This window comes from Gekko japonicus, unplaced genomic scaffold (assembly GCF_001447785.1).
Source record: "Gekko japonicus isolate JY-2015 unplaced genomic scaffold, Gekko_japonicus_V1.1 scaffold27, whole genome shotgun sequence".
In the NCBI taxonomy this organism is placed as follows: domain Eukaryota; kingdom Metazoa; phylum Chordata; class Lepidosauria; order Squamata; family Gekkonidae; genus Gekko; species Gekko japonicus.
In genome coordinates, this window is record NW_015172002.1 from 21587 (window position 1) to 35826 (window position 14240).

General features: G+C 40.9%; 1 protein-coding gene across 2 annotated transcripts in view; it reads right to left on the reverse strand.

The window, feature by feature from the left end:
* The window catches only part of TMEM87A (transmembrane protein 87A), a 39669-nt gene that overhangs the window by 17493 nt on the left and 7936 nt on the right, over positions 1 to 14240 (reverse strand). For both annotated transcript variants that reach the window (XM_015420044.1, XM_015420043.1), the window contains exons 5-11: positions 13212 to 13265; positions 13086 to 13133; positions 12607 to 12772; positions 9884 to 9945; positions 8329 to 8512; positions 6914 to 7013; positions 6166 to 6259 (exon numbers count right to left, since the gene is read on the reverse strand). In XM_015420044.1, the coding sequence (XP_015275530.1) occupies positions 6166 to 6259; positions 6914 to 7013; positions 8329 to 8512; positions 9884 to 9945; positions 12607 to 12772; positions 13086 to 13133; positions 13212 to 13265 (708 nt within the window). The remainder of the gene's footprint in view (positions 1 to 6165; positions 6260 to 6913; positions 7014 to 8328; positions 8513 to 9883; positions 9946 to 12606; positions 12773 to 13085; positions 13134 to 13211; positions 13266 to 14240) is intronic.

A 14240-nucleotide genomic window follows, 5' to 3' on the forward strand; every position in this document is an offset into this window, starting at 1 on the left:
TACTTTTTCTTTTGGCCTACAACCAGAGTACACGTATGGAGACAAAACATCCTACTAGAGCAAGTTATGATGTTTTCATACAATGGCCTCTTGATACAAATTACCAGGCTCATGTCTGTTGCCATATTAGAGCCCAGATTCTACTGCAGATACCCCTACTCCTCAGATTATTCTGAAATAGTGCAGGCAAGGAAAACACACATGCTGGTTATTATTCAGTCTCAATACACCCTTAAACAAAGAAAGCCTGAATTGTAGAAATCTGCATCCAACTAAAATACAACAGTCACAAAGAACACAATCCAGGAAAAGTAAAGAATTCTTAAATTGAAAACAATGGAGCTTCAGCAATGAATAGTTCAGATCTTCAACTCACTGAAATTTACATTTCTCTGTCTGGGCCTGCAGATTATTAGCCCTCGTAGTGGTGAGTGTTGCCATTTATTCTAATTCAAGCATAGAATGGTAATGTAAAGGTTTTCCTTGCTTGAAAGCAAGTTGAATCCGACTCTAGGGGGCAGTACTCATCTCTGTTTCCAAGCCGAAGAGCCAGCGCTATCCGAAGACATTTCCATGGTCATGTGGCTGGTATGACTAAACGCCAAGGTGCACAGAATGCTGTTACCTTCCCACCGAAGCGGTACCTATTTATCTACTTGCAATTTCTTGCTTTCAAACTGCTAGGTTGGCAGGAACTGGGGCCAGAGACGGGAGGTCACTCCCTCACGCGGCACTAGGGTCTCGAACTGCCGAACTACAGACCTCACGGTCTGCAGCTCAGCATCTTAACCTCTGAGCCACCGCGGCTCCAATAAGCTGGTACTAGGCCCTAAAAGCAAATTAATACAAATGGGTAGGGATCATGCTGGGGGGCGCGGGAATGAATCCAAGGCAATTTAACTGGCCTTTTCCTCTCTTTGCATCTGTAAGAGAAATTTCTCAGCCACATTAGAACTTTTTTTGTTGTTCATACATTAAAATCACACTGTGAAACTTCAGAAAGGATATCCAATAAATAATACAGGAGTCAATGACAGACAGCCCGAAGTTAGCTACCACAGCCATAAAGCCATGAAAAAACTGAAAAAGTACCAAAGTGAGAATTATATTTACTAAAATACAAGGTGTAATGAAAACAGCCATTATTCAACAAGGATCAGGATCTGTGAGGAGCAATAGTCCCTATAGCTTCTGATATCAAAGATGGGAAGAACAAGTATCATGCAAGCACTCTCCAAGGGATAACCATAGCCATGAGAACACAGGCAAATATAAACTGGCCCATACAGGTTTATAAAATTGTAACATACATATAAAGTTTACAGTCCTAGTAGTAGGATATTTTTATAGTATGCTATACTTTCAGGTTACCAAAAATGATTTCCAACAGGATATAACTGTTTAAAACCGAAAGCAGACATTTTACCACATGAAAATCTATGGTAGTTTTTGGTTTTAGTAATATTACAGGCATTTGCTAAAATCCACTGTGAAAGAAATATCCTCTAAATTTCTCTTGATGTACTGCAGACTGAAGGTACTTCTGTACTGTAAGTTAGATCACTTCCATTCCACACAACACAGTTTACATTGCCTACAAACCTTTGCATCCGGTTGCTGGTCCCTTTTTAGAGGTGCAGCTGTGATTTTGCACATGGCAGAAGTACAGCTGCACAGCTGTTCAAGAGGCAACAAGAATTGTAACAAAATCTTTACCAACAGAAAAAGGACCACCTGAACACATACTTCATCTTTTGATGTGTGTGTTTGTGTCTGCGTGCATGTGAACACATGCACACCAAGGTAGAAAGCCAGCAGGGGAGTGGGGGCTATCCAGTGTTTTTCAGGAGTTGCCACTCACTGGGCAGAAATCATGGGTGTGTGATCAGTGCATGGAGTTCTTGACTCTCAGAGAGCATTCCCTTAAGGCTAGGGTTCATTCCCTTAAGGCTAGGGTTGCTAACCTGGTGAAGCTGAGGCAGGGACAGTGGTCTAGGGACAAGAACTTCAGGGACTTACCGGAACAGTCCTGTGCTGACAACTCTTCTGCTGTTGCGGAGACTGAGAGTCTCAAGGTCAGAGGACATCAGTCTGAGGGATGTGATCCTTTAGAAGGAAACCCTTCCTTGGGTGATGGACCAATCTCCTCTCTGTGGTTCAGGGAAGGCAGGCTTTTGGTAGTGGGTGATTTGATTATTAGGAATATAGAAAAGTGGGGTCTGTGACAGGCGTTTTGACTACATGGTGACTTGCCTGCCTGGTGCAAACACTGTGTGGACACTACGCACTGTCTAGATAGGTTGATAGATAGCGCTGTGGGGGAGTCAGCAGTCATAGGGCATGTTGGCACCAATGACATTGGGAAATGGAGTCATGTGATCCTGGAGGAAAAAAATTAGGTTACTGGGCAGAAAGTTAAAGGCCAGAGCCTCAAAGGCAGCATTCTCAGAAGTGCTGCCAATTCCATGTGCAGGACCAGCTAGACAGGCACAGATCAGGGGTCTCAATGTGTGGATGAGAAAGTGGTGCCAGGAGGAAGGGTTTAGATTTGTTAGGCACTGAGGAACTTTCTGGGACAAGCTGAACCTGTGCAAAAGAGATGGGCTTCGCTTGAACCGAAAGGGAACCATGCTGCTGGCAATTAATATCAAAAAGGTAGCACAGCAGCTTTTAAACAAATCCCAGGAGGAAAGCTGACAGGATCCGGGAAGCCTACAGTTTGGGACAAATCAATCCGAAGGGATGATTGTGTAAAAACTCAGGGTAACATTGACAGGAGCATAACATAACTTGGAAGTGAGGGTAGGATGATGGAGGACCATGTGTGGAGACAAAAGGGGCCAAGGGAGGCAAGGAATGCTGGAGACCGAAGCACTTTACAGGTGTCTATATGCCAATGTTAGATGTCTCTGAGCCAAGATGGTGGAGCTGGAGTGTTTGGTGCTCAATGACTATTTAGATATAGTAGGTATCTCAGAAACATGGTGGAATGGGGGAAATCTATGATACAGTCACTCCTGGGTATAGGCTCTATAGACAGGACAGGGAGGGACAGGATGGTTGGAGGTGTTGTACATCAAAGAGGGCATAGAATCAAGTAAGTTAGAAAACTTAACTTCCTAACAGAATTGATATGGTAGAAATCCTGAGCCCTGAGGGTCACTTAAAAAGGGGTGTACTATCACCCACCTGATCAAACCTTCAAGGCTGAACTTGAGATGGAGAAGAAAATAAGGGAGGTGAGTAAAGCACATGCAATAATACCGGAAGACTTCAACTACCCTTAGACATCATAAATGTCTGTGCACTGGAACAGATGGTCACAGAGCCAACCAGAAGGGTAGTGATCTTGGATTTGGTTTTGAGTAGGTTAAAGATCTGGTGAGAGATGTTATTGTACCAGTTGGAAACTGTGACCACAATGATATGAAGTTCAGCATTCAGGTCAATGGGAAAGTTACCCCTAAAGTCAAAAACTGTAACATTTGATTTCAAAAGAGGGGACTTTACAAAAATGAGGAAAATAGTTAAAAGGAAACTGAAAGGGAAACAAAAGAAAGTCAAATCCCTAGAGAATTCTTGGAAGCTATTTAAAACCATACTAATTGAAGCCCAGATAGAAGACATTCCACAGGTTACGAAAGACACTGCCAAGTCTAAAAGAATGCCTGCATGGTTACAATGCAAGTCAAGGAAGCTACAAAAAATAAAGAGGCTTCTTTTTAAAAGTGGGAGGTCTGCCCCAATGAATTAAACAGAAGGGCCCACGGGCTTTGGCAAAAGAAATATAGTTCAATCATCAGGCATGCAAAAAGAGAATTTGAGGAGCAGGTTGCTAAAAACACCGAAACATTCTTTAAATCTATCCAGAGCAAGAAACCAGCCAAAGAAGCAGTTGGGCTATTGGATGACCAAAGATTAAAGGGACTGCTAAAGGAAGATAGGGAGATGAAAGAGATGCTAAATATTTTTTTCCCTTTTGTGTTCACTGTGGAAAGTGTGTAGCATATACACATGCCACAGCCACTATTTTCAGGAAGGGAGTCTGAAGAACTGAGCCAAATTGAGGCAATGAGAGATGAAGCTCTAGAACTATGGGAAAATTAAAAACCAATAAATCTACAGCTCCTGATGGCATATACTCAAAAGTTTTTAGTGAAATCAAATGTGAGATGGTTGATCTACTAAACTGTATATGTAACCAATCACTAAATTCATCCACTGTACCAGAAGACTGGAAAGTAGCAAATGTGACACCCATTTTAAAAGGGGGCCCAGAGGAGAACCAGGAAATTAGAGGACACTCAACCTGTCTGTCTGTCCCAGGCAAATTAGTAGAAACTGTAATCAAAGATGAAATTATTAGGCACACAGGGGAACAAAGCCTGCTGAGGGAAAATCAGCATGGCTTCAGCAAACCGAAGTCCTGCCTCACCATCCTTTAGGAGTTCTTTGAGAAAGTGAGCAAGCATGTAGACAACGGTGAACTGGCAGACATTATATACTTGGCCTTTCAAAAGGCTTTTGACAAGGTACCTCACTCATGAGTAAGCTTAGCAGTCATGGCATAAGAGGACGGGCTCTCTTATGGATTAAAATTGGTTAAATGACAAGAAACAAAGAGTAGGAATAAACAGACAGTTCTCACAGTGGAGGTATGTAAGCAGTGGAGATCCCACAGGGATCAGTATTGGGGCCCAGTACTATTTAACTAAGTGATAAATAATCTGGAACTAGAGGTGAGCAGTGTAGTGGCCAACTTTGCATATAACACAAAACTATTCAGGATGGTGAAAACCAAGGATGGCTGTGAAGAGCTCTAGGAGGAATGCCACAAACTGGGTAAGTGGGCGACAATGTGGCAAATGAAGTTCAATGTTGGTAAGTGTAAGGTGATGAAGTTGGAATTTTTTTGTCCCAGTGTGCAAGTATAGGCTAATGGGGTCTGAACTTGCTGAGACTGAGAGGGAAAAATATTTTGCGGTCATAGTGGATAGCTCAATGAAAGTGTCAACCCAGAGTGCTGCAGTGGTGAAAAAGACACTCTATATAAGGGATTACTAGGAAAGGGACTGAACATAAAATGGTGAATATTATAATGCTCCTGTATAGATCTATGGTTTGGCCTCATTAGGAATTCTGTGTAAAGTTCTAGATGTTGGCTGCAGTCACACACACTAAATAATCCACTTTCAGTGCACTTTCCAACTGGATTTTTACTGTGTGAACTGGCAAAATGCAGTTGGAAAGTGGATTGAAAGTGGATTATTTAGTATGTGTGACCTGTATCTCCAAAAAGACATAGCTGAGCTGGAAAAAGTACAGAGGAGGGCAACCAAGATGATTAGGGGGTTGGAGCACCTTGCCTATGAGGAAAGGCTGAAGAGTCTGGGACTCTTCAGTTTAGAAAAGAGATGACTAAGGAGGGGACATGATAGAGGTTTATAAAATTATGCATGGGGTGGAGAGAGTTGTCAAAGACAACTTTTTCCCCTCTCCCAAAATACTAGAACTCAAGGGCATCCAATGAGGCTGATGGGCAGTAGATTCAGGACAGGCAAAAGGAAATACTACTTTACACAGAGAGTGATTAAAATGCAGAATTTGCTGCCAGAGGATGTAGTAATGGTCACAGCCACAGACAGCTTTAAAAGGGGATCAGATAGATTCATGGAGGAGAAGTCTATCAGTGGCTACTAGCCATGATGACTAAAGGGAACCTCCACATTAAGAGGCACTAAACCTCTGAACCCCAGTGCCAGGAGACAACATCAAGGGTAGGCCTCAGCCTTTATGCACTGTTGTTGTCCCTCCAGAGGAACTGGCTGGCCACTGAGTGAGACAGGATACTAGACTAGATGGACCACTGGTCTGATCCAGCAGGGGTCTTCTTATGTTCTTATGAAAAATGGAGACAACAAGAGTCAAACTAGGATCAGACACAAAATATAATCTTAAACTCTGATTTGCATGATTAGTCTATACATTTCAAAAGAGCAAACAGATACACTTTGAACCTCTTTTAGCAGAAAAGGTGGTGGTCAGATGAATAGCAAAAAGGCAGTTCAGTCAAATTCAAAGTATTCTAGATGATGGATTGACAGCATAGTAGAATCAACAGCAGCTATGACTGCAAGTTGGGAATTCCAGTAAATGATTACTAACCCCTGTGACTCTGAGGACACCTTCCATGCCAGAAAATAATAAATAGAGGGCTCCAGCCACAACTACTTTGTGCAGGGTCACTCCAAGACGAGGTCTGTAATGGAAAGAACATAAGAAGTTTCAAAACAAAGTCAGTACCAACAGCCAGAACACTTCAGTCTAAATAGGTACATTATTATAAAAATATTATGATACACAAATCCTTTGTATTTTCTAATCCTAAAAAAATGCAACATACACAAGGGCAACTCACAGCATGTTTTGGTTTTATCCTTTTTCCTTGGCTTACTATCAAAAAGAACAAAAGAAAGCATACCAGTACGTATCTTCAGTGGGAATAAACTATTGGAAAACATAGCAAAAATAAACAAAGTCTTGTAGCACTTTTACAAATCTAACATTTTTTTTAATTCCAGCAGGAGCTTATGTGAATAGAGCCCATTTCTTCAGATACAATAAGTGGATCATCACTGTTCATTCATTTTATGCATTGCATAGTGAAGATCCACTCATTGCATCTGACAAAGTAGGCTCTTGGTCACAAAACGTATACTGGAATACTTGTTAGTCTTTAAGGTGCCACAAGACTCCTATTTGATTTTTTTAAAAACACAGGTATGTCAATTCAAGAGGCTTGTTAATTACAGTATTAAGAATGCAGCTTCAAAATGGATCAATATGAAAACAATAACATTTAACTTCTTTAACAACACAGAATTACAATGCATGAAACTTCAGAGACACTCACTTGACTATCCCATATCCCAGGCTCACTATGATAACAAGAGTTCGAGCAAGTGAACGTTTCAGTGCCGAAAGCAGCTCAGCCAGTATCACTGCCCCCTGGACTGTAAGTAAAGAAAACACAGGCCAACTGGATTACCACTAGGGATGCCAATCTTGGGTTGAGAAATACCTGGAAATGTGGAGGTGCAGCATAGGGAGGGGAGGGTATGGGGAGGAGTGGAACCTCAGTAGAGTATAATGCCATGGAGTCCACCCTCCAAAGCAGCCATTTTCTCCAGGGGAACCAATTCTAGGAGATCTCAAGGCCCCACCTGGAGCTTGGCAACCCTAGTTATAATCCATATTGTTTAGAATCTGTCCATTAATTTGCAACAACCAAAATACACTGATTTGACTCCCAAATTCAGTTATTTTACAATACCACATACTTCATTAATGAAATATTAAACAGAAACTATGTTAAACAGAAAGTGGTATATGGAACTTGATGCACACCAGATAAGAAAACTCCTTTAGTTCATCTTTGGTAAGTGATACCATCTGTTCAATGGCTACAATCCTAAGCACAATTATTAGGAAATGTCCCACTGAACTCATTGGAAATCACTTTGGAAAAAGAATGCTAGGATCTTTCCACTCATCTATGTTATTCATCTTATTAAGGCAGCTCATCAAATACAAAACTGCTTTGGAAACAGGTATTCAGGTACTCATGATAAAATGTTCCAACTACTTAATTTTTTCATTAGGTTGAACTGATTGATCTTAACTATAGATAGTAACATATATGGAAAGTCTAAGAACTTAACTACATGTTACATTTTGCCCAGGGATGTCCCCTTGGTCAGCACAAGAGGTGTGTTCTGGCTTGATTGAGACTGGGACTACAGTGCACAGGAAGAGAGAGTTTAGCCATCCCCATCAGTATTTTCTCAACCCAAACTAGCCCCAGGGAGCCACTTATCTGCTCCACTGGGGGCTCCTTGAGTACTGATTACATGGCAACTAGCACCCACTGGGCTATTTCAGATAGCAAAGATGGAGGGGGGGGGAGTCTAAGCTCCCTCTCCTCACACACTACAGTCCTGATCCAAATCAGGGTCAAGCAAGTCTGGGAAGTGCAGATCTTCAGAACACATCTCTCAAACTGACCCAGGGATGTCTCCAGGGGAAATGTAATGTGTAGCTAGGTCCTAACATTTACACAAAATCACAGATTCATAGAATCATAGCGTTGGAAGGGGGCTTCAGGGTCATCTAGTCTAAACCCCTGCACAATGGAGGAAATTAACGACTACTTCCTAGTATACTTTCATTTAAAAAAAATCACTAAAAATAAAAAATGTTTTTTACAAATAATTCATGCCCTGGTCGTTTAAAAAAAAAAAACCATTTATCAATGATGTTCCCACATACCAGATTCTCCTTTGTAGCGGATATTCTGAAATTCTGCGTAGAAAACAGCTTTCTCCAACATTCCCAGTAAAATAACTGCACCAATCCAGAACTGGATACGCAGGAGGTCTTGCCAGTAGCAGGCTGACCAGGCAAGCCACAGAACTCCGAAGAACACATATACTATACACATCACCATGAAAAACTATTAGATAGAGACAAAGGCAAGTTGGAAGTTATAGAACAATCATAAACCAGTGCTTTTGTAGTTGCTTAAACTGATTTTGCTTGCCTAGATTTTCTTAGTTTTGTCCATTTTTCAAACTTCAAAACCAAAGTAATCATTTAGATCTGAAGAGCAATATTATTTTCCATTTATACAAAGATAATGAACAGAGATTCCATTGTACTGTCGCAAAGGACAAAGCAGGCTAGAAAAGGCAACTTTAAAGCACTGCCTAAAAGTCAAAGAAAAAGCAAGTCATATTAAGAAAAGAAAATGGAGAAGAGTCATTGTACTAGGAGAACACCAAGGAAACAGAATCTGAGAAATATGAATCATTTGTTAATAGCTGTACTAATAATATTGGCACAGATGCCTCAAAGTATCTCACTCCTGCCATTTTCCAAACTGCAAAATCTTTCATGATCCACCAAGGCTCCACTACCAAACTCTCTACTATGCCCTATTCATTATTCAATGGCACTTTCAAAGCTCTGCCTACTTTCCTAATGCTTCTGAAATAGACTACAGGCTCTTTGGACAGGGACTAACTGTTATAGTAAAGATAGATGTTTATTTTTATTTTCTTTATCAGTAGTCTGCCTTTTCCCTGAGACTCAAGATGGGTGACACAATTACAAACAACGCAATCAGAGCTGCATGGATACAACTGACAATGGGAGGGGGGGGGGACAACAGGATTAAAAATCAGAATACCACACTAAACCATATACTACCGTATATACAAATCAATAATACAACAATAAAACAAAACTGGATTATAAAATCAATGAACCAGTCTGGTACACAGAGAACAAAGCTGTGAAAACTACCTAAAATTCCACAGACATTAACTATGACTCTATTCTTTTTGCAAAAAGGCCCTCCAGAACAATTCTATTTTACAAATTCTGTGCAATAATAAAAAAGCATGGGATGCCTTCCTACTTCATCAGGCAGATCATTCCCTCATTTCATCAGGTGGGAACCACAACAGAGATTGCTCAAGTATGGGTAGCTGTTCATCTTACCCATTTTCAGGATAACACCTTCATAAGGCTTTGCTCAGATGAGTGGAGCTATCACAGCGGAGCATAATGGGAGAGGTGGTTCTGCAGATACGTGGGTCTTAGGCCAATAACTGTAACTATTGCCTGGATTAACTTCTCCAGCTCTCTCCCCCCCCCCCCCCCCAATCACCTGAGCCTGGTCTTATGCAGATGAGAGTAGGAGGAATTTTTTATAGTTGTGGAAAAACTCTTCATTTCACCAGCACACTATCAAAGCAGCTCATTTGCTGACACTTAAAAAATAATTAATGCCATCTTAATTCAAAGAACTGCATTAACTTACAATCATAAGGGGATAATCTGCAAGAGAGAGGTACTCGTATGGCCCCTTGACTTCCACAATCACTGTCAAAACACAACCAGACAAAGAAGATAGCAGGGAATCAGTACTATATTCATATAAGACTGGAAGTACTGTAAGTCCTTTCCGCCAGCCACATAGTTCCATGTTACCGTGATCTGACATAAACAGCTATCCTGTTTACCAAAGCTACTATCCCGATATTGTTATTACATTACAGTTTAGTTCCAATTTTTTTGCAAAGCTACTTCGTATCTCTCATAGGGTTTCAAATAAAGCTGCATTTTTTTCTCCAAATAATTACCCAGAACAATTTCTTGTCACAAAAGTTTGGATATGAGAAAGAGCCAAAGTTCTCAGGCTTGTACGCTCCCTTCCACTCAGTGCTGAAACTCCAAACCAGGAAGTCTTCAGGACACTGCAATTTGTTGTGATACCAAATTAGGCACTTTAATTTTTAAACATTATTTTACCTTTTTTTAACATTATTTTACATTATTTTAAACATTATTTTCTCCCCAGTGGAGACCCCAAGAGGCTAATATTGTTTTCCTATCACAACAATCCTATGAGGGAGGTTAGGCTGAGTGTGTGTGCCTGGTCCAAAGTCACACAGGCTTATTTCTTGTTCACAATCATGATTTTATTCATGTTTTATTTAATCATTATTTATTTTAATCATGTTTTATTTCGTGCTCACAATCATGATTCAAAACTATTGTGGTCATCTTCTACTCCTCTCCCTTTCCTCATGTGAAGGCAAAGCAACAAGAATACTCATGTAAAGTATATGAATGACTTGAAAACAGCAAAGCAAGTGGTCACAATGTTATAACGTGAATCCCACAATAAGTCTCCAATGATGAAAGGGATTTCATCAGGGATTTCCGTCAGGAGGGGGGGGAAGTCTTGTTCCACTGACAGAAGGGATTTCCTCCCTTTCCCTCCCCTGATGCATCCTAAAATTATCCCAAAATGCTGCTCCTGTGGGACAAGGGATCTCCAGGAACAATAAGAGAAGGGAACTGGCGGTCTGCAAAAAGATGGAGAAAATCAGGAAAAATCACCTCTCTCCCATCAATCTGTTAGCAGTAATTTTCTGCAGAATTCAGGCCATGTACAGCAGCCTAACAAGGGCTTAATTAATCTTTTTTTCACTGCCTGCCAGCGACTGTGGGGGAAAACACCAACAACAACAGGGATTTTCAAACACTCAGCTGGTTACAACACACAGCACATTCAAAAAGGCATCATTAAGATTTCCGGATTTCATTTTTGGGGAACTTAAGACAGAATACCTTGGAATACACCTGCTTTGATTGATCGAAGGCTAGATTTGATCACTTACAGGGTCACAAACTGGGTTACATTCTTATTATTGTTTTAATTTTGAACTCAATTGTATTTTTTCTTTTTATATACATTAGAAACTTTGAGGACCTGTTTGAAGGTAGAAAAGCAAGGAATAAACTGCATAAATACTATTCCTTTGGGTCATACCATTGTTTGGAGAATATATGAAACAATTCCTCCAAGTTCTAAGCAGACGTGAACCTTGTTAGATGCCTGTGGAGGCATTATTTAGAAGGGTGTGCCTTATTTTTGCACTATCTGCACACCTCTTAAGAACTGGAATATATGCCTATATTTTCCCCTTAAGATCACATCCTATCAATTCATGTAGGGATATCTCATCAGTCTTCCTGTATTGCTTCCCAAAGAGCAATTAGCTATACCCTCTTCAGTGGACAAGTGGCACTTTAGGAAGGGAAACAACAGGTTTTACTCCTTTCGGTAACTCTTTCAAATACATAAGGTTTACTTAAACAAGTGTGCAGATCCTCTAACACGTTTATGGCTTGAATCCCACCTACAGTTTCTGGGATGGAAGGATTCCTATCCATGGAAGCTCAACTTTCCATCTCCCACTGCAAAAATGCCCTCAATGCTGCTCCTGTGGGATGGGAGACCCCAAGAATAGCATTTGGGGAGAATCGGAGGTTTGTCCCAGGAGGAGGAAATTTATGAAAATCACCTCCCTTTGTGTGGGCAGAAATTTTAGGTGGCATCTAACCATCTGCTTTGTACATTCATCTGCTACAGGGACAAGAGTACTCAGTTTGTTGCCTGCATATATGTTCTTTAATGTCATCACAAGTGTTGGCCTACTCATGCTTTTTCTAGATATTCTAACCCAAATCAAGATTTCTGTTGGTTCTCTTGAACAGGTCCTGTCCTTTCTCGCTTTACAAAGTAATAAGAATATTTCTAAAGAACAAATATCAGCATGCTGGGTAAATATGGAATTTTCCTTTATCTCAAGACTGAACTGGGGATCATTCTATCTTGCTCAAAAACTCCACAAACCTGGATAAAATATAGAGAAGATCCTAAGAACCAAGATGTCTGCAGATATTTCAGTACTCAAATGACTACCCACGTTAAAAATAACTAGGACTTCATTTATTTCCCCTTGAAGGGCCCAGTCCAATGAGACTCAGCATCCACAATTCTACTTGCAATGAATCAAAGTACTACTCCTAAACTTTAGGAGAGTAACAATCCTGGAGACCAGGTATCATTCTGACTTGGTCCTTGGTGTTTAAACATTCCAAACAACATTCCAACATTCACATCACAGCCTTTTGCCTAAGATCAAGCATAACATTCTAAAAATCATGAATTATTAATTATACGTGGCTTACTGGTAATAAATGTTTCTTGTGGATCAGAGGTAGCCATAACTTTTGGTAATCCTTCACTTGTCATTCCTTTCTCTTTGACACTGGCCTCTTTTAAGGGTGAAACTCCTATTTGCACAATAAAGATATAAGGCCCATCTTTCCAGGTTTTCATCACAGCATTCATTGCCTGAAAAAAAGAACAACTGATAGGAGTATAAATCATCACAGACAGTATGTCAGCGACAATCAAAATAAGTACCTGAGTCATTTTCTGTGCCTTCCTACCTAAGAGTTCAAGAAACAGGTGATTCTTCCATATAAAGAATACTACTTCAGTGGAAAAGAAAACGATTCCTATCAATTTCCAAAGCAGCAAACTCTTTAGGTTAATCTTTTATGGGAACTAAAAGAGAAGTTAAATATACTCGTGGGATAGGGTGGGGTATAAATTAATTATATAAATAAATTATATACTGTATAACAACAACGACAACACTTACAGGCTTATCTGCTTCTGATGTGTGGTTTGTTCCATTCTGTCTCTTATCCTAAAAGAAAAAAAACAGATTTGATCAAGCCCCTGGAAGAATGTTTCAACTGAAAATTCCCACATATTTTTAAAATACCTCTGGTTTTCCTTGTGAGAAGTCTTCTGGATGAAGAAATTCCTTGTAGAAAACCTAAGAAATTTTAAAAAATACATTTATACACAAACCAAAGCACAGCATTGTCTGATTTCTTTGAGTAGCACAGAATAAATACGTAACCATTTGGATAATTAGGATGAAGCAAACTACAACTTGCATAGAGTTACATTGACACAGAATTACATAGGGACACTAAGCTCAGGTATTCAGGACTTTTCGATAAACAAGTTTTCATTATATAACTTGGGATGCTGCACTGGAATAGCAATCCTACCTCCCAATATGCATTCACAGTCCATCAGGAAAGGTACAGCTAATACATCAGGAATAAAAAAGAGTGTAAACCATGATTTTCATGCGGTGAATTAATTTCTTCAAGATCAAATCCATTTCCATTGAAGAGTTACTATGGTCCCTGCCACACGGCAGGGAAAAAGCCTCTAAAAGCGCGGCTTTTAAAAGCCGCGCCAAAGTTGAGACACCGCGGCGGGATCCCACGGATCCCCTGGCCGCTGCGCCTTTTCTCCCCGGCGCGATCAGACGCCGGGGAGAAACCAGGGCCCTGACAGGGAGCCTGCCGAACTGCGCATGCTCCGACATGTCCGAGCATGCGCAGTTCGGCTAGGAGCTGGGGATGCGCCGGCGCAAAGACGCGCTGGCGATCCGACGGCCCGGCTTGCGGCGCGTCATCCGGATGAACCACCTCGGTAGGTGGTTCACTTTTGACGCGCCGCAGCCGGGGAAAGGGCCAGATCGGAGACGGGAGCGCCACGCCAGCCAGATGTTGGCGTGGGAACGCGCCAGTTTGCTTCGTCTCCAATTTGGCCCACTCCCGGCCCAAAACGCCTCGTGTGAACGGGGCCAATATATAGCTACCTATACCAATCAAAAGGATCTTGAAAGAGCTGTCTTCTGTGACAGGTTTCTGTTCTGTAGATCAGTGGTTTGTAAATTTAGGTCCCTGGGATTCACTATAAATTTGTCAGGAGTGCTTCAATTAGTAGCTTT